The 19,447-nt window shown below is 41.4% G+C and overlaps 3 protein-coding genes across 7 annotated transcripts in view; 2 read left to right on the top strand and 1 right to left on the bottom strand.

Annotated features, from left to right (window-relative positions):
- Positions 1-14,710, top strand: part of sash1b (SAM and SH3 domain containing 1b) — a 59,948-nt gene extending 45,238 nt beyond the window's left edge. For 2 of the 4 annotated variants that reach the window (XM_006798689.3, XM_006798688.3), the window contains exons 6-19: positions 1,076-1,116; positions 1,382-1,468; positions 1,589-1,701; positions 2,065-2,163; positions 3,178-3,310; positions 3,671-4,062; positions 4,655-4,729; positions 5,048-5,191; positions 5,293-5,425; positions 5,656-5,825; positions 5,913-6,119; positions 6,713-6,863; positions 7,339-7,470; positions 8,687-11,002. In XM_006798689.3, the coding sequence (XP_006798752.2) occupies positions 1,076-1,116; positions 1,382-1,468; positions 1,589-1,701; positions 2,065-2,163; positions 3,178-3,310; positions 3,671-4,062; positions 4,655-4,729; positions 5,048-5,191; positions 5,293-5,425; positions 5,656-5,825; positions 5,913-6,119; positions 6,713-6,863; positions 7,339-7,470; positions 8,687-9,375 (2,566 nt within the window). In that variant the 3' untranslated portion in view covers positions 9,376-11,002. Of the gene's footprint in view, positions 1-1,075; positions 1,117-1,381; positions 1,469-1,588; positions 1,702-2,064; positions 2,164-3,177; positions 3,311-3,670; positions 4,063-4,654; positions 4,730-5,047; positions 5,192-5,292; positions 5,426-5,655; positions 5,826-5,912; positions 6,120-6,712; positions 6,864-7,338; positions 7,471-8,686; positions 11,003-14,645 lie in introns of those variants that run through there. The other 2 variants (XM_087832797.1, XM_006798690.3) reach the window with 2 other exon arrangements.
- ddo (D-aspartate oxidase) lies at positions 9,885-13,631 on the bottom strand. 2 transcript variants are annotated; one of them, XM_035911098.2, is made up of 5 exons: positions 13,395-13,631; positions 11,574-11,761; positions 11,349-11,457; positions 11,079-11,255; positions 9,885-10,954 (listed from the first exon to the last, which is right to left on the bottom strand). In XM_035911098.2, the coding sequence occupies exons 2-5, from the start codon at positions 11,746-11,748 to the stop codon at positions 10,396-10,398; spliced, it is 1,020 nt and encodes a 339-aa protein (XP_035766991.2). In that variant the 5' UTR covers positions 11,749-11,761; positions 13,395-13,631; the 3' UTR covers positions 9,885-10,395. The 2 variants fall into 2 exon arrangements, with proteins under 2 accessions (XP_035766991.2, XP_006798755.2); XM_006798692.3 differs by having other exon boundaries at positions 11,574-11,755.
- zbtb24 (zinc finger and BTB domain containing 24) lies at positions 14,675-19,171 on the top strand. Its single transcript, XM_035911097.2, has 6 exons — positions 14,675-15,488; positions 15,765-15,932; positions 17,102-17,185; positions 17,274-17,357; positions 17,457-17,538; positions 17,655-19,171. Exons 1-6 carry the CDS (start codon positions 14,675-14,677, stop codon positions 18,544-18,546), a joined length of 2,124 nt encoding a protein of 707 aa, XP_035766990.2. The 3' UTR covers positions 18,547-19,171.
- The last annotated feature ends 276 nt before the right edge of the window (positions 19,172-19,447 follow it).

Raw genomic sequence — 19,447 nt, 5'->3', positions numbered from 1 at the left:
TCAACAAGCAGTGTGGGATCATCTTGAAAGGCCAGCCAACATCCAGAGAAGAGCTGTCAATGTCCTTTAAGAACCACTGAGAACTATTTCTGAAGACTAGATTACAAGAAAGCTCACCTGAGAGAGTTCAGACTTGGTGGTCATACCAAATATCAGCTTTAAAGCTGAGTGGAATTGTACATACATCCATTTTCTTCTGCTAATCCAATTCAGGGTTGCAGAGGGCTGGAGACTACCCCAGCTACAATAGGGCGAGAAGCGGGGTTCATACTGCACAGGTTGCCAGCCTGACACAGGCCTAAATAAACTCTGTTTGCACATCGTTCAGTTGCTGCACCCATTTTCCAATTTTCCTAGCAAAATATAAAGAAAAGTTGAGAAGCATAAGACTTTTGCACAGTACCTGCGTACTCTGGATACAGTAACCTTAAACCAGGCTGACACACAACAAATACAAATCAATAACAAAACAAACAAAGTAGTTAGCATTTAAAATATTACTAAGCAACTCTATAATCAGAAACAAACCCATGACGTCCGATTTAAAAGCATAAACTTGATCTGGCTTCAACGTGAATGACCACAAACAAGCGTGAACAGAGAGAGGCTGTGAGAAAGACGGACACAAACAAACAGTCGAGAGAGATGAAGAGAGAGGCAGAAAGAGAGAGTGAAAGTGTGCAGGGAATGCAGAGGCCACGTTGGTGCCGCCACTGCTGCAAAACCCCAAACGGACAAGAACAGGGCTCCATTGTTCCAGAGATGGACGCAGAGCACTGATCAGTGTTCATCGGCCAAGAGCGAGCCAGTCTGTTTGATTTGCCTCTAATGTGATGCTAGTGTCTTGAGGCACAGTGTGTTTTTTGTTTGTTTTGTTTTTTTATTTCAGTTTATTTTTGATTTAATTTTTTTTTAATCTGAAGTTGAGTTGTTAGGGGAAATGGTAGGATAGCAGTAAAAAAGATGAAGAAAATAACTTTGGACAGCAGGTAGTGTCGTGTTTTTTAGTTTGATGTTTGTTTGTTTTTTATTTGAGCTTTTCTGATTAACTGAATATTTTTTGTTAATTTTTTAGGTTTCCTGTTCACAAATCCAGCTCGGACGATGGATCAGGAGGTAAGTCCAAACTTGACTGGTATATTTTGTTTTCATTTTTTATTCTATATTAAATAAATATGAGTTTTCACGTGTTCATTTACACACTTAATCCTTCATAATCACCACTAAGATTTCTTCTGGAGAAATGGAGGGAATTCTTTCCCTCACCATACTACTTTATTGTTTATCTGTTTATCAATTTGAGGTGATTATACTTTGAATCTGTTTTGTTGTTGTTGTTTTTTTAATTTCTCCTGTGCTAAAATTTGTTTATATGTTATAGGAAAATGGGATGGAAAACGAAAGAGCAAGTCTTTTTGGCAAAGTTTCAAGAAGTCCCAGAAGGGTGTCGTTCGTCAGATTTCAAAAGGTACTTCAAATAAACACGAAAAAAATTGCTTTTGATTTTTTTGACATTAAGAATGTTTCTTAAATTTCGTTGTGTTTCGTCGTGTTCCTTAATGTCAGGTGTCATTGCTAATTTTTGCAGGTGATGATGTTGGGTTTGTGGCCAGTGAAGTTACGATGAGCGATGAGGAGCGAATTCAGCTGATGATGATGGTGAAGGAAAACATGATCTCCATAGAGGAAGCCCTGGCACGGGTAGGATGTTCTGCATCCCAGAGAAACTCAACTTTAGATTATCCAGCTGCTGTGTTACTTTGACCTTGTGGGGGGGAAACACACATTTTTATGGATAAACTACAAGAAAGTGTTATCATATTGTAGGAAACTTTGTATCCATGCATCACAAAAAAAAAGTCCTGGCACAATTGAATCTTTTTATGCAGATATATGGTCAAACTAGGGTTTAATCTGCACAGTGAATATCATGCAATTTTTATAATTCATCATAAAATACTACATACTACATTTTCCAGGATTACTTCCTCTTTGACTGATTGGCTCCTCATAATAGACTCTAAATCTACATCATTAACCAACAGGCTCATTCTTTTTTTGCAGCTGAAGGAGTTTGAAATACAAAACAGACAGACATACAAGGCTGATCTCACGGAGTCCACTGATCCCTTCAGTACCCCAAATGAGTCGTTCAGCTGTAACGTAAGTCTCTAAGGGCATCTTATTTGCTTTTTAATGCTGAATCACTACTTCAGACAGTGTGTTGTGCATGAGGACCTCCGATTTACCCGTGCCAACGCTGCTGAGGCGTTGACAGTGCCCTTTTCTTTTTCGCTCTGTCCCGATGATGAACCAGGGCCCCTCTAAAGCCCTGCAGCTCAGGGTCCTTTCCCAACTGCAGGGCATTGGACGAGCTTCTATTCATTGCTGTCAAAGCCCTAACCCCCTATTGTGCTGTGGTGAGCGGGTGGATTCAGCACAGGGCTCTGTTATGCAGGCTGCAGCTCTATTATGCGTGGGTGGGGTGATTAGGGGGCTCAGGTTCAGGGCACATTTTTCACATTAGTCTGTATGGCCTGACTGTTTCTCTTTACTATATGTATCAATCTCACTTTTCTCTTTTTTTGTATTTATGTGACCTTTGTAAAATAAAAATCCTTCTAACTCTGAACTTCTATTGTATATTTCAAGCTGCTAATCAGCTTTCATTTGGTCTCATGATGTCTGTTCTGAGAGATGCATGCCGCTGATGTTATGGTCAGCAGATAATGCTCAGCATGCATGACCCAAGACTGCAAATGCACCACTGACATTTTCAGATAATGGTTAAGGTGATTTCCAAGCAGATAGCTATTTAATTTTCCGTACATAGAAGGCTTTTTTTAGTCTGCTGTGACCCACTGTGTATGTGTTAGCTCTCTGCACGGGGCCCCAGTGTCATCACTGTGGTTTCCTACCACATATATTTATATTAAGCTACAAGCTTCTACAACAAATAGTTGCAAAGCATCCACAGCAAGTACGCTGATGAGTTACTAGAAATGAGAGTAATTAAGATGGCTCACATTTTTAGGTTTGCACACTGTAGTATACAAAAAGCAAAAGTGTTGCATAATATCTTCTGACCTACTGAGAATATTAGGCCTCAGAGCCAAAGTATTGTTCACCTTACAGATGTTGTCTATTAATACAGTTCTTACTATTCTTTTCCATCAGCCCTGCGACCTGTCAGACAACGAACAAGAGGAATCTGTCACATTCAGGAGGCTCCACAAGCTGGTCAACTCAACTCGGAAAACGAAGAAGAAGCTGATCAGGATTGATGAGTCTAAGAGGCCTGGAGCAGAGGGTACTAAAACTACTCTCAGATAGTATCTAATGTGGTAGAGGAAGCAGTGTGGCACACCTCGGTGCTGAATGTGGCATTTATGTGGCATATTTATAGCATGTTTTTACTTTTCCCCTGCTTTAAATAATGCTCAAAAAACCACAATCTGGCAAGTTTCCAAAGATAAAAGTATCAAATACAGTTTTATTGGCAGATTGGAAAAGCTCTCTGAAGCAGTAGATGCTGTAACAATCTTATCTCTTTAGTATTGACCATGAATGGCTCACAAATTGCAGCTATTGTCAAATAATTAATAAATGCAGTTGCTGATTTTATTAGATTTGTTAATAAACTGTCTTCTGTTCTCTTTTTACCCACCAGAGAGCCTGAATGCGGATGGCCTTCCCTGTGGAGATGCCAGCATCTCTCTATATTCAGGTTTGCAGAGGAAACCTTTAGTCTGTCCAGTGGACTTCCTGGCTTCAACCCTGCAGGAGCAACTCTCCTATAACCGAGACCCAGACAGCCTGACCACCTCGCCGTCAACCAGCAGTGTGGACACCTGCAGTAGCCAAAAGACCTTCCAGACCTTGAGCAAGTCTAGTGGTAGCCCTATTCACCAGGAGACCAACATAGCAGGGGAGGTGAGGGAGCCAGGTGAAGGCTCTTCCTTTTCTGAAACAGAGGGCTGCAGTGAGGAACCCAAAATTGCACGCTCGGTGACCGATGGCGCGCTGCGTCACCCGGTCCTCAACCCACTCAGTCACCACGGGGTGAGTACACAGGCGCATTTAAATAAAGACTGCAGTCTAGATTGTTAGTAACGAATCTTTTCACCTCCATTGTTAGTGAGTTTGCACCATTGGTACCATTATTTAAGCGTCTCAATGAGGCAACAACAAACTGCCCATTTAAACTGGCCTTTTAGTTTGAAAGAGAGTCTGACTGGCTTAAAGGCACACTCACATAAAGTTTTAAATTCCTAAACATGTCACAGTTTGTACATAATAGACTCTTATTCTTATCTTCCTGTTGTCTTGTATTTGTACAGAAACTCGGGATTAATGCTTAACTAAACAAGACTGGTGCCTATCAGTGGTACCATACACCATCACTGATCCTGGTTAAACGTAAACATAGTTGAAGTCTATTTAAGAATGAATAAAAAGCAACTCCAGGAACTAACAAACCAATAGACGTGTACATTTTCCATAACACCGTCTTTTTTTATTTATTCATATGTCAGTTATGTTGTTATTCTTGTGGCTTGAAAGCATAAATGGTGGGAAAAAATTGCACCTGCAGCAGAACACTTTCCACCGTGCTCTAAAATCTCATTTCTTGCTTTCTCTTGTTTTTTCACAGAGAGCTTCTAGCTTTGGAGGATTCGACCTGACCAACCGCTCAGTGACTGCAGTCAGCCCTGAGAACGATAACACTGTATGTGGCACTAAATGTGACCTGAATCAAAGTCAACTTTATTGTCTGTAATATGTAGAGAATATACGCAGTATTGTGTAGCCCACTGTGTGCAACAAGAATGGATCAAAAACGATGAAATTAAATAGAGAGCCATAAAAATTTGTGACACAGATATGAAAGTAAATATGAGATTATGAAGTATAAATATCAAGTACATTTATTAAAACATATAAGCTGTGCAAGGAATCCTAAAGCTATCTAAATAAATATGAATTATAAGTTTAACTTCATTTACTTATTTCCATCCTCTTTACTTCTCTGTGCTTTGTAAATTAGATCAAAACTGGAGACGGGGATTTGAGAGATGGCGTTAAATTCCCACCAACACCTCGTATCTCTCTGGGTAAAAAAGTCAAGTCTGTGAGAGAGACGATGCGCAAACACATTTCCAAGCGATACCATAGTTCTCTCTCTGAGCAGGTATGTTTTTAGAAGCATTTATGTGTGTTATCATTGTAAAGTATGGGTGTGAGGATTGTTAAGCAGTCGTAATGAATATTTTTTGTCCTTATATCTTCCAGTCAAGTCCAGATCGCTCTTCCAGCTGCCCTCACTCGCCTCAGACAGACTCGGACTCTTTGGAGAAGCCCAAACTGAAGTCAGGAGGGTCTGTGGAAAGCCTGAGGAGTTCGCTCAGCGGACAGAGTTCCATGAGTATGTCTGTGTGTTGTGTATATTCTAATAACTCTCAGTATTTGTTTAAACTTGATGTTTATCGCCTTTGAAGTAGTCGAAACGTTCTGATCTCGCTGTATTTATCTGTGGTTAAAAAAAAAAAACTAACTCCTCAAGTAAAGAAGAACATTTATAATATTTGTCAGATACTAACAGACCCATGATAACTTGTGGTCTTGATGTGACGTCTTCTTTTCTGATTCGTGCAGGTGGTCAGACGGTGGGCACCACCGACTCCTCCAACAGCAACAGAGAGAGTGTGAAGTCTGAGGACGGAGAGGAAGACGAGCTGCCTTACCGTGGACCCTTCTGTGGACGTGCTCTGGTTCACACAGATTTCACTCCAAGTCCCTATGACACAGACTCCCTAAAGCTGAAGGTAGGCTATGTTATATTGCTCACTACTTAGATATGAGCTCGTACTGAAAAACCAAAAAACTCAAGCTCAGCTTATCTCAATTCGCAGAGCGGAGACATCATCGATGTCATTAGTAAGCCTCCGATGGGTACGTGGATGGGGATGCTCAACGGTAAAGTCGGAACCTTCAAGTTCATTTATGTGGATGTTCTGAACGAAGAGGAGGTGAAGCCCAAGAAAACACGCAGGAGGAGAAAGGCCCGGCAACCCAAACCCACCTCTGTGGAGGAACTGCTTGATCGCATCAACCTCAAAGTAAAAACAGGCGTGCATTTGTGATTAAAAGCAGTGACTAAAATACTTGCATGTGATTGGTTTTAGCTCTATTTAAAGGAACAGTTTGACATTTAGGGGAAGTACACTTACTTGCTTTCTTTTTGAGAGTTGATAACAGCAACCACCTTCAGATCTGTACAGACTAATATTATTCCCCCACCTCCTCACTAGTAAGGTGTTACATATTGTTTGTTAAATCCACGGGGAAATAAAGTGCAAAAGCAACTAGATATGATAGTTAAGTTATATGTAAGTATAAAAGTGATAGTTATATTAAGAGTTTTAACATGTTAGCGAGATTTGCCTTTATTTTGTATGATGCTTCCCTCTCCTTTCAGTCTTAAGCTTCACCTTACTCACAGCAGGCCAATAGGAGTATTTTCTAAAATGTCAAACTTACAAATTTTACCTGTAGCTTAAATTGATTACTTTTCATTTTCATCTGTGTTGGGAAATTTTTAAGTTAAGCTAACTTCATATTTGTTTTGCAAGATGTGCATGCTCAAATGGCATCCCTCTTACATATTTTAATGGATCTGTTTGTGCACCTTTTTATTAACGCCTTTCTACAGGAGCACCTCCCCACGTTTCTTTTTAACGGTTACGAGGATCTAGACACATTTAAGTTGCTAGAGGAGGAGGACCTGGACGAACTCAACATCACAGACTCGCAACACAGAGCCGTGCTGCTCACCGCTGTGGAGCTGCTGCAAGAATATGATGGTGGGTCAGACAAACAACAGAAAGTCTCGCTCTATTATAGAAACGTCCTCAATCCAAGGGCCACATTTCAAATTAGAATATTTGAGGGTTTAGATGTACAGATCAGTATCTAAATACTGTGTCTGCAGTAGACATACAGTCTGAGTTTGGTTTCAGCTTCTGTAGACAATTTTTCGGTTGTTGATGCATCTCATGGTTTAATAGTTAAATTTTCAAGAATAAATGAACAAATCCTGCATAATCCTCTTTAACTCAAATAGCCACTGTAATTTGCAAAATTTTACCATTTAATTCATGTATGGCTTGAAACTAGCAACTGGGACCATAATATCAGGAAATTGTTTGAGGTCACAAAGGGGTATTTTTTCTTCTAACCAAGTCTGAGTAGTTGCCCCCTGCTGGCCATCGGAAAGAATGACCTGGAAGTCACAGCTTTTGACTGTCATGCCCCTGGTGGCGGCGTTGTGCATTGCAGGAAGCAGCGACCCAGAGCGAAGCGGTCAGTCTGAAAGCTCACAGGAGAAGCTGCTGCTGGACAGGCGTGGCCTCTTGGGAGACTCCCCACGAGACTCTGGCTGCTACGAGAGTAACGAGAACCTGGAGAACGGTAATGACAACCTGACCCGCCTGTGAACACTGTACGCTTCTTCAGCCCTCCTCTGCCTCATCCCTGTCTAGAAAGACTCTCCAGCTCAAGCATTCCAATCCACCAGACTCCGTTTCCATGCTCTTCTGGAAAGACTCTGCTGTCGTCGCATTTACTTCTAGCGCTTCATGTTTTCGTTTTTTTTCCCTCCTCAAGCATCGTCATGCTTTTTTTCCGTTTCTGCATCACTGAATCAAACTGTTTTGCGGTCACTTGTCTGTTCAGTGCTTCTGAAAGTTGGCATCACTTGCCTTCTCAACATAATACAGAGGACAGGTAACAAGGGGCTAGCAAGTTGACTTACTTGATGTTGAGCTGAGCAGTGATATTTTTCAGGCCTTGGAAGAAGCTGCGTGCAGAGCAGCTTGCAGATCTACAAATAGATCGGCAGTGTTGACTTGTGTGGTGGTTTTTGCATTTGCTGAAAGTGGTGGCTGTTGTGTGATGAGAGTGTTTAAACAAGCTTTAGGTCTACTTACATTAAAAACAGTACAGTTTGCTGTAAGTGCTCGCTTTATTCACAGCTGTATCATGCTTACAGTGGTTTTTCTCTTTAGACTTAAGTCTACAAACTGTCGAAATGCAAAGAGCTGTGCTTTCTGAATGTCACGTGATTGGAGTACGATGTATGATCAGGCTCACCTTAAAGTGTATTTCCTTTAAGATTCTGATGTTTGTGTGTATTTTTTTTTTTTTTAGTCCAGTAAAACCTAATGTTGCACAATATTTTATCACGTGCCTGAAGACTGCATATTGCAGCAGAATTAAAATATTTACTTAACAGTGTAAGTGTTTAAAATAAGGCATTTTGTATCATTGTAAATGCACAAAAATGCAGAGGGCTACTTTAAAATGTTTAACCAACTTCTCATTGAAGTGTGGCACGTTTAGGCCCTGAAGTCTCAGCATTTTCTGAAGTGTGCTTCTGTCGTGGTTGAGTGTGAGGAATAAATCGCTCCATGCTTTACCACAACTGACTGCTTGCTGCTTTTCTTTTACCCATCGTTCATTTTAGTGCACATTTAGCTGCTTGTTTTGACTTTTTTCTCTTTGGTGTCATTTCAAAGTAGACACTTTCCAAGACTCCCTGCTCTGCTGCTGTTGTGTTTAACCCAGATACATGTCACAACTGCCTGGCAGCTGTATGATCTGCGCACACTCCACTTGTTTATTTCAGGAAGGGGCAAAAAGACACGCTCGACCATCAGCAGATCTTCATCTGGCTTTGAGTCCAGCCACCTCCCATCCCCAGAGTACCCTGTCCTCCCCCTGCCCCTCACCTCCATCCAGTCCAGCAAGTCTTCATCCCACAGTAAACCCAGATGCTTCCCCCATGTCCATCCTAACCTCCCAAAGCGCGGTTTGAGCTCAATAAAAGGTTGTATTCAGAGCAGATCCTTTGCTAGGAGCCACAGCTGCATGGAGCTAAGAAGAAACGCAGCACAGACTCCGCTACGCCGCTGCTTCTCCCTGACGATTCTCCACAAAGATCAGAAGAGAAGACTCCTCCTCCGCCCTAAAGACTTAAATCTGTACAAAAAGAGCACAAAAAACCCACTGACAGTCGTGCGTCCATCCTCCCACGCTTCATGTAGGACATCATGCACTGCTGCATGTACCAGCATAGCAACACAGCAGGCACACCCAGAGCCGCCACCCACAGCTTCACCCAAAAGGTCCAGCGACCATGTAGCTACACCTTCCTTATTAAACCCAGCGCGAGAGCCCTTACCGACAGTAATGCCCGACAGAGAGCACATCTTTCTAGGAGAAAGGAAGGGTGCTTCAGTTTCAGCCACTTCTGAAGCTTGTCGGCTGAAACGAAAAGAACTAAGAAGTAAATCTGGCGGTGGAGCTGGTTTCTAACAAGGTCTGTACAGTAAGTGCAGTACAGAAAGGTTTGACTTTACAGCGGTTGATTTCTGGTTTTCAGCTAAATGGAAATTCTGAAAATCTAACCACAGGTTTTAAAGAAAATATAAAGTGTAAACGTGAAGGTCTGTGCTTACGCTGTTAAACCACATTCATGTAGCTACTGACCCCCTCGGTCACAGTTTCAGTGATCCCCATTCAGCTGAATCTGGTTTGTCTCTGCAGTGGACCTTTGCAGAGTCCAACAGTTACACAAGCACCAGCGCTCGCTCAGAGTCGTCATTTTTCAACACAAAGCATTCATGAATAATTTACTCATTCTGGGTTCACTGTAATGGAACATTTTCAAACTGTTAATATGAACTGAGTGTTTTGTTGTTGTTGTTGTTGTGTTTATATATAAATATATAATACAATAATGACAGCTGGCCTATACAGACAATTTTGCCCCAGATGGCAAAGTACGGGCGCAAACTAGAAAAAGCAATAAGCCGTTTCTTTTTCAGGGTTTATTGACACAATGTCACACTGTGGGGTTGCTGAACCAGAGGACTTTTTCATTATATTAGGAACACCCCAATCAAAACATCTGCTGTGAAAGGAACCTAAAATTATTAACAGGCAATCAGCTTTTATGATAACAAAATGAATGTTTCCAGACAATGCAAAACATTATCTCCACTAAATAGTGATACAGAAAATGTTCTTATGTATTATAAGCATAAAAATAACAGCAGTAAATGCTTTTTTTTCTTAAATAAATCTGATGTTTTTACAGTACTGTTACAGAAAGATGTAATGAGGGGTATATATCCTGAAAACTTATTAACGATTAGTTAAATTAAAACTCCACCACTATTAAATTAAATTATTAAATAATTATATTTCCATAAATGTTTCTTATATATAGTCTTTTTTTAATGTAAAATCTACTCTAAATCTACTAAGTGTTCTGTCTGTGCTTAGCTTAGGTTGTGTTAGTAGCCCTGAGTAGAAGTGGGATTTAGAATGTGTTCACAGTTTAGGCTGTGGGGCCATTTCATGAAGGGACTGTTTGACCAGCCCCAGTGTGTCCAGAGCAGTACCCCAGGCGAGGGTAACTCCCCAACCCCCGTGGCCATAGTTGTGGACCACAGGCACCGGCCGGCCCTGCATCTCCACCACTTCCCTCTCCACCCTTGGGTTCTTCCTGCTGGGCCTCAGGCCGACCCACTCGCTAAGAATTTTGGCTTTGTTGAGTGACGGCTCCAACCTACTGCAGCGCTCCAGGATGCCCTTAGTGTCTCTGTCGTCCACCTGCAGCCGCCAGTCTCCTTCTTGCCTCGTCCCGCCTATAGTGACACTGCGTATGCCGGGGTAGATGTACGTCGTCCCATCTCCATCTCTAATGAAGTGCTGCACCCAGGGGGCCTCCACTTTGAGGACCTGGCCTCTGACTGGGTATACTTGTGTGTCTCCCACCAATACTTTGGAGCCGAGACCGGAGCAGTTGACAATGATATCAAAGCTGTTACTCAATTCTTGAAGATTGTTAACTTTCCTCTGTTCCACTTGACCTCCAGCTTTTCTGAACCTTTAGAGAAGAATTTATGATGTTAACATGACGAACTTTAAATTAAGTAGAGTTCATTTGTAATTAAAAGCTTGTGGATATAATAGTATGACGTGATAAAAGAAGTTTAATGTAAGGGATGAACCTCTTCTCGAGCCATGGCAGGTAGGTGGAGCATTCGCATTTTAAGGTGGTGAAAGCCTGACCAAACTTGTGATCTGGGAAGCGTTTCAGTTCAACATCAGTCATGAGTCGAAAGCCGATCACAAACTCTGACCAGAATGGTTTTTTAACTGCTGGAACCTCTTTAAAAATTTGCCAGCTGCAAGAAATTAGTAGAGAAATCAGTTGTTCGACAATGGATCGGGCTAAGTACTCAACTTTTACAGCATCGTATACAAGTATCAATTGCTACCCAGAGCTCAGCATTACTCCAGCTTCTGGTGCACATTGAGACTGAGCAATGGCCAACAGGTGATCAAAGCTGTCCTTGAACCAGCGTCTTTGTCTTTGCAAGGGAATATCTGATGGAGAAATGCATCATGTAAAGCAAATGTGCACTGCGTTTTTATTTTTATATGCATTGCATAATGTGGTGCAGCTGTAGTGTAAATCTCTGAGACAGATCCCGTTTACTTACCTGGAAATTGTGCCGCAAACAAAATCCCAGCAGCTCCGTCACTAGTTGTGTCCGGGCTGAATTTGTCAGCCATCAAAGTAACAGAGCAGAAAGGTAGAGCTTCAACAATGCACACAGCAGTGGAGAATCCAATCACGCCAGCTCCAACAACCACAACCCTGACGCTTTTCATCATGGCAGCTCTGCGCCTCAAACGACAAGAGAATTTTACTAAATGCCAAATAACCTTTGTTATGACTCTTTTAAAAGTTACTCAACGACTTGCTGGGTATAAACATGTTACATCATTATCACAACATCTTAACTGACACCCTAGTCCAAGGTTCAATCACATAAAACCCTTATCTTATTCCACGCGTTTCAAATTGTCCATTACGAAACAGTCATTGTAAGAGCAACAAACAACAAAGGCTACTGGTGTACCAAATGTCCAAGTCTTGCATTTGCTGTAGCTGTTTAAAATATAACAGTTCTGATTGTCCTTTTAGGGTTATATACAAGGACAAAGCACCCTGTATGTGCAGCAATGTCCTCTGCTGAACCTGAGACTTTCACCTGAACAACTTCACAAGAAGTTGCAAAATCATTTTCTCAATTTCATTATTTAGTGTTCGTTTCAAAGACTTTGTTGTTAATGTTGCCTTAAGAGACCTCAAAAACTCACGGTGCCTCAATCCTGCCTTTTACAAATAAATAAAAAGCAGCTCTTACAAAACAGAGCTCTCTTTCTCACAGGCTCTCAAACACCCTGACATTTCTTAGTGTATTAAGGATTACTGATACTAATTATGATACATTTCTATGACTAAAGCTCTTGAAGATGAACAGCCAAATAGTGAACAATATATATAATTACACAACGTTTTAATTACTGCATTGTCACATAAGATATACATGTGTATGTGTGTGCTTTTCTGGGGTCTGAAAAGTTCCAAATTCACCATTTAAAGAACTACTTGCAGACTTGCCCTCTGCACAGACCCAGCGGGTCGGGGTGGAACAGGAAGCTGAGGATAAAGGCACAGAAATGGCTAAAGGGGGGGTTGTTCTAACCAGAAAGGTTTGGAGGGAATTGATGAATTGATGGTGGAATGAAAAGAAGGGGGTCCACCAGCCAAACTTCAGTTAAAAGGCTCTCCTCATTAATTTCTTTTTCACAATGCGTAAATGTGTATTCTAGTTATTGCTGCAGCTGAAACTGTCTTACAGATTGTGGAAGTATATTTATTAAATGAATCATCTGTATTTTTCTTAGAATTATCACAAAATAATCAAATTATATATCTAGCTGTAAGTTCTAGCAATTGTAACAGCAACCACACAAAAATCCACTCCCAACTGCTTTGTTGGAAAGGTACGAATACCTTAGACATTAGTGAAATGTAGCTGATATGATGTTGGAAAATATATTCTATTTCCGTTATGCATTTCAAAATAAAAACTATTTCTTTTGAAATTTATTTTTTATTAGAAGAAAGTTTGCTTAATATGGAAGTATAATCTAAACTAAATACATGTTGTATGGCTCACTTTAAAAACAAAGTCCCATTGACATTAAAAAAAAATCCCTAGACCTAGCCGAGAAGAGCAGAAATCGCAACAAATATAGCAGCAAAGTTCTATAAAGATATGCCTAAGATGTGTGGATATTAAATATAGCCATTGCTTGAATGCGCCACTTTGTATGGCTCTCCAGAGTGCAAACTAACAACTAATGAAATAAAGCACGTGGCAGTGCGTTGTAAGGAATCGAAAATGCCTATACAGATAAATAAGCCTTATACACACCGAAAGCTCGACAATGCAAATGTATCCACCCACCTAAAATAAAACTGTCTCCTTCTTCCTTCTCCTTCTCTTTCTCTGTTTTTCTCTCGGGAACGCACTTCAAATCAGCGCTTTGGAGTCAATTTTTGAATCAAATTTCATTAGTTATGATAGTTTATTAGTTATTTTAAAAGGCAAAAACCCACTGAATTATTAAAATAAAATAATTCCCATAATGCCACCTATTTAACAATTTGAACAAACTTTTATTAACCGAGAAGAAAGGGTTGATTGACGGGGAAAGGTGCGACCCTCAGTGGTAGCTCGGCGTGGATCTCGTCAGAACCTCACATCTCGCGATAGGTGGCTCATATCACGCTCTCGTCCGTCCAGCGAGCGAAGGTAAGGTCCTAAAAGCTGACTACTTCAAATTAAACCGCAGTTTATACGTCCAAGTCCTGTCACCAGACCAAAAATTATTAGTTAACTTCTTTTGAAAGCATTATTTCGGTCGCATTCTTCGCCATTTCTGCTTCTCGTGCCCCCCCTTTCAAGACAGCGGCGGTGCATTGTTTGCTTTGAGACAATTAGCTTGCTTGCTAACATCCATTCGTCTGTAAACATTTAAGCTGAATGTCAGTGAACTCTGCATGAACGTGATAAACAGTGCAAAATATTATCTGTAAGTTAATGTATGAGGTGAATGTAAATACCAGTATGGGTTCAACTTTGATTTTGAAAACATGAGGATAAACTAAACAACGACCAACATTATAGACAGTTTTTATTATACTTCTATTATTTATTTTATTGCAATATGAAGAATATTCTTGTTAGTTTAGCAGGACTGATCACTACAGATTAATCAGCTCTGTAATACCAACTGTATGCTTACACGACAGACTCGTATTTGGACAGTCCAACCATGTCTGGTGTCTTAAATGTGACAAATTCCTGAGAAACTGTTGTTATTAATATTTGTCCTTCATTTTTAAAGACTGAACATTTACTAATGGATAAACGGATAATGTAGATTCCTCTGGTCATGTATCAGTAAGTAGTAATAGCAGTGGTAATACGAAAAAGATCATATATTTAAAAACACACTGTACCTCTGATATAAGCCAAACATATATATAAACTGCTGAGGTCAGAAGTTTACATATATTCATATCATAATGGGCATAAATGTCTTCTTTAAAAGCCCAAAATCACATGACCTTCATGCCCATGATGAGTTCATATAAAATTTTAAACTAACTGTACACTCATCTTGTTTTCATATGTTCTCATTATTCATTTAAGGGACAGATGTGGTTGTTTTTGCAGCAAAGATGTCTCAAAAATCAACAACTCCACCTTCATCGCTTATGGCTCACCTTCATTCAGAGTCACATAAACAGAGCATCCTGAGCAAATTCAACAAGCTCAGGAAAAGTGACCTGCTGTGTGACATTACTCTTGTCGTGGAGGATGTGCAGTTCAAGGCTCACAAAGCCCTGCTGGCAGCAAGCAGTGAGTACTTCTCCGTCATGTTCACAGCAGAAGATCAGACCCATCGGTCCACCCACCGGCTGGACGGTATGGCACCAAACATGTTTGCAGCAGTGCTGGAGTTCATCTACAGCGCCCAGGTGTCTGTGGAGGAGAGCGCCACAGAGCAGCTCCTGGCCACAGCTCATCGAATGGAAGTCGGTGACCTTGTCAAAGTGCTCACTGACCTAACTCGCTCTGCAGCAGGGGTCAAATGCAATGATGCTCAAGCAAACAAAGCTGAAGACGCAGAGCTGGTGAAGCGCAAAAGAGGGCGGCCAAGGAAAGATGTAGGAGCATCTGTGACAGAGCTGGTGGGGAGAAGAGAACCATGTGAGAGCTCAGAGGACCGACAGGCAGGAGATAATCCAAAAACTGAGTCTCAGCCTAGAAATGAGGACCCCGAACAACACCAAAGCCGGCAGAGCAAACGCAAAATCAACCCACCGGTAAAATATAAGGGCTACAAAGTGGGCAATAACACAGCAGGACACAAGGAGCCTGGGAAGAGGGGCAGGAAAAGGAAATACCCTGACACTGAGGCACGATGTGAGGACTGTGGAAAAGTCTTTAAAAGCCACCTGTTTTTAAAGATTCACCAGCGCACTCATACAGGTAATTACACTCTGATTTAAAGAGAGGTCAGAATGGAGGTTTAATACAAATTTGGCCTTTTTTCTAGAGTTTTTGGACATCGTTTAAAAAAAGACTTCATTCCCTCAACTGTAATAAAAATAAGTGTTTTAACTTTTCAAATGTTGTGCTGAAAAAATAAAATAAAATAAAAAATAGAAACACATAGCAAGTACAGATGACTACGACTGACGAGAGTTTAGCAGTCACTAATCACATCCGCACCTGTAAAAGTACAACTACTTTCTTTAACTCCAGGTGAGAAGCCTTTCCACTGCATGGTGTGCGGGAAGAGTTTTACCCAGAAGCACACTCTGCTGGCTCACCAGCGCATGCACACTGGAGAAAAGCCATTTGTTTGTACCGTCTGCTCCAAAGCGCTTTGCACCAAACACTCCCTGCAAGAGCACATGAACCTCCATGAAGGTAGGACCCAATAAACTGACTTCTCAGTTTCTCATATTTGATAAGTAGTAACTTTGTTTACAAGTAATTTCCAGGAATCCTCATAATTTCTTGAAAGTGATCTTTCCAACAAAGTTGATCTACAGTCTGATTTGAGAAATGTAGAAAGTGTTAGTTGTTGCAGTGATTACGTCAGACCTACTATTCTTAGTTTCAACTGTATTTTTTTTAAATTCGAACAGAGTAGCTTTCAGGATGGCATACAACCCTCCTCACCAGCTTTTTCTTCTGATTGGCTACTTCATTTAAACTTTATCTATATAACGCCTCAAGGCGCTTTATATTGTAAGGTAAAAAGAAATGAACACAATCAGCCGGTATTGAAAGGCTATGTTTCACCAATAGAATGCAAAGTCAAAGCAAATCAGGCACTCCTTAAAGCACCGTCTGACGAGCTGTTCACTGCACTGTGCAGATTGAAGTCTTGGATGTAGCCCAAAAGATTAACACTACACGAACAAGCAGATATAGAACAGATAACAGACCATCAAACCACATTCCAGTGTCTGGATTCCTAGAAATGGATCGTTATCCACCGTTTCAAAATACTTTGGATTCAGTGCAAGGGATGTAAACCAGGAACAAATCTTATGCAAACGGTGCTGTACAGTTGTCTTCATTGCAAAGCAACACAGCTAACATATTTAGCCCCTAAAAATGCACAGTGGCAATAACTGTGCTGTAGATTGGGATCTCACGTGTTATTATAATATAATGAAACACTACATTTTACTTCTATTAGATACACTTGGGCCCAGTAAATACATGCCTTCTTTAACATAAATGAAGAAATGTAGGGGAAAAGCTTTTTTCAACTAAGGGGTAAAAAGATGTTCTAAGAAGAATTAAAGTGTTTTGTTTCTCTGGCTAAGAAAACCGGAAAGATTTTCAGTTTACTACCTATTACTTCTTAATACAACCCTTTTAAATGTGCCCAAAAATCAAATGCCCACATTTCGTGTCTTGCCTGTGCTTTTGATTTACCTAGTTTAATTTGGTGTGAGTTGCCTAGTTTTGGATGGATATTGGCTGTAGAGATGACTTCCTTCTCTTAATGGCACTAAAGCCAAAGTGCTCTAGCATATTGTGATGCTGATCTCTCATGAGCTCTGTTTTATTTGCTTCTTTAGAAGAGAAATCCTTTGACTGTGATAAATGTGGAAAGACCTTCACTCAGAAAAGGCAACTTAAAAGCCATTACAGAGTTCACACAGGTAAGACATGGGGAAACTGCAAGAGATCTGGTCAGTGTATTCAATCAATCTGAAGGTAAAATCATTGAATCTTTATTTTTAAATAAAGGGAAATCATTGCCAGAATGTGCTCAGTGTCATCACAAGTTTATGGATGCAGCTCAACTGAAAAAGCACGTGAGAACTCATACAGGTAAGATCAGCAAGATCCAAGTCCTTCTTTTGCTATTGATATCTGCTTTATATCTGGAAGCGTGTACTGCAGCAGCTGATGGTGTTAACGTTTACACAGGTGAGAAGCCTTTCACTTGTGAAATCTGTGGAAAATGTTTCACAGCCAAGAGCACACTGCAGACTCACATCAGAATCCACAGGTCAGCTGTTATATTTGATTTTCACGCCACTTTTAACAGATTTTACTCCCTGCTGTATAATATACGACCCAGGAGGAGACATGTGGTCATAACTGCCTCAATATCTGGTTTTGCAGAGGTGAGAAGCCTTATAACTGCAGCATCTGCAAGAAGTCCTTTTCAGACCCCAGTGCAAGACGACGACATGTTGCCTCCCACTCGGGGAAGAAACCCTTCACCTGCTCCTTCTGCAGCCTTTCTTTTACACGCCTGGACAATCTGAAAACACACACCAAATCCCACAACAAGGAGAGAGCTGTGGGTGGAGAGGCCTCATCGGATACTGCAGCAAAAGATGGCTCTGGAGCCCCGCAGGAAGAGGTGCAAAATATCCTTCACCTGCAGCAGTACCAGCTGCCTGCCACCTCTGAACAGGAGCTCCAGGTGGTGGTGACGGAGGATGTGGACCACATTAACTTTATCCCGGGGCAGGACCACGAGATCAGCCTCATCAGCACAGAGGGAGAGATGGCTCAGTCAGCCCCCTCTAAACTCACCCTCCTCGCCCGGCCATCGGGGCACGTGCACAATGTGGCGTTGGTCACTCAGGGTGATGTGGTGGATCAGACCTCTCAGATCCACACTATCAGTATGCTGCAGGGTCAGATGATGCACCAGGCTGAGCAGATGCATGTTATCACTTTGAGTAAAGAGGCTATGGAGCAGCTGCAGGCCCATCACGGTCCTCCGCAGCCCTTTCAGATAACACAGCGTCCCATTCAACAGCTGCAGGTGATGCATCAGCCAATCCAGCAGCTGCCTGTTGCACAGGAGCCCTCGGAGGGGCAGGTGAGCAGGGAACAACAACAAGGCCGGGCTATTCACGTCAGCAGCCAGAGCAGCCAACCGATCTCCATCAGTCAGACTAGCGAGCAGATCTCCAACCATCACATCCAAGGACAGACATTTCAGATCCAATCAGGAACTGTGTCCTACCTGTACACCACCGGACTGCCACAGGAGAGCTGAGAGTGATCTGGACCACCGGGAACTTAAATCTGATGGTGCTACTGTGGAGATCAACTATATACAGACAAAACTGACCATAGTCAAAGTTAGCAGTATTAAAAGATGAAGTTTGTATTTTCTTTAATTAATTTTTTATATAAAAAATATATAAGCATACCTTTTTATACTGTTGTGTTTCCTTCCACACATTACACCACTGTAATCTGATGAATTTGTCTGGCAGATACCTTCCTCATTATGCCTTTATCTGTGCCACAAATTTCTGCGCAGCACAATGATCACACTTTGTGTGTGAAATATCTAATATCTTTCACACCTTGCCCAAGGTATTGCACTATTTGACACTTTTCTGCAGCAGATCCTTGTTCTTTGCCATATTGCTTAAAAACTGTGGCATGATTAATGTGGAACATCTGTCTTAAGTAGTTTTCCTTTAATTGGGCTCACCTGGTTAACTAATTACGACAGGTGTCAGATTGATATGAGTGATCCAAAGAGCCCCCAGACACAAAGGTGTTGAACCAAAACCCTTCTGGTTATTGCTTTGGTTGCAAGCAGATTGCCATGGTTACCTGGAGTTTTTCCATGTCTGTCGGCAAATACTTGCCAGCTACTGGCCAACTGATAGTACATCATGATAAAGTCGGACACAAACCAGAAAAGGAGAAGGTTCGACTTCAAAGTAGAAGTTTGCTTCAGTGCTGCAGCAATCATGTGTCAAAGGGCGCCACTTTTACTGGCATGTGTCTGTAGACAAATCTGTCACTTCCATTCGAATGCAGCACTATGTTACTCGCCAAAAGCAGTCACAAAGAGCCTTTTATCATCCAGGTGGGGAATACAGCGACAGTTGATCCTACATCATCAGCATGATTGTCAAACACCCAAAATGATGCTGAAG

The sequence above is a fragment of the Neolamprologus brichardi genome, chromosome 19 (genome assembly GCF_056152115.1).
Source record: "Neolamprologus brichardi isolate AB-2024 chromosome 19, ASM5615211v1, whole genome shotgun sequence".
Classification (NCBI taxonomy): Eukaryota; Metazoa; Chordata; class Actinopteri; order Cichliformes; family Cichlidae; genus Neolamprologus; species Neolamprologus brichardi.
Note: the sequence above shows the minus strand (reverse complement) of the source record. Positions and strands in the feature narration are given on the sequence as shown.

Coding starts and splice junctions, on each gene's coding strand:
- ddo (XM_035911098.2), bottom strand. CDS start 11,748: ATGATGAAAAGCGTCAGGGTTGTGGTTGTTGGAGCTGGCGTGATTGGA. Junction 11,458..11,573: donor GTTTGCGGCACAATTTCCAG/GTAAGTAAACGG, acceptor TTTCTCCATCAG/ATATTCCCTTGCAAAGACAA. Junction 11,256..11,348: donor GGAGTAATGCTGAGCTCTGG/GTAGCAATTGAT, acceptor AATTTCTTGCAG/CTGGCAAATTTTTAAAGAGG.
- zbtb24 (XM_035911097.2), top strand. CDS start 14,675: ATGTCTCAAAAATCAACAACTCCACCTTCATCGCTTATGGCTCACCTT. Junction 15,933..17,101: donor GCACATGAACCTCCATGAAG/GTAGGACCCAAT, acceptor TTGCTTCTTTAG/AAGAGAAATCCTTTGACTGT. Junction 17,186..17,273: donor CCATTACAGAGTTCACACAG/GTAAGACATGGG, acceptor TTTTAAATAAAG/GGAAATCATTGCCAGAATGT.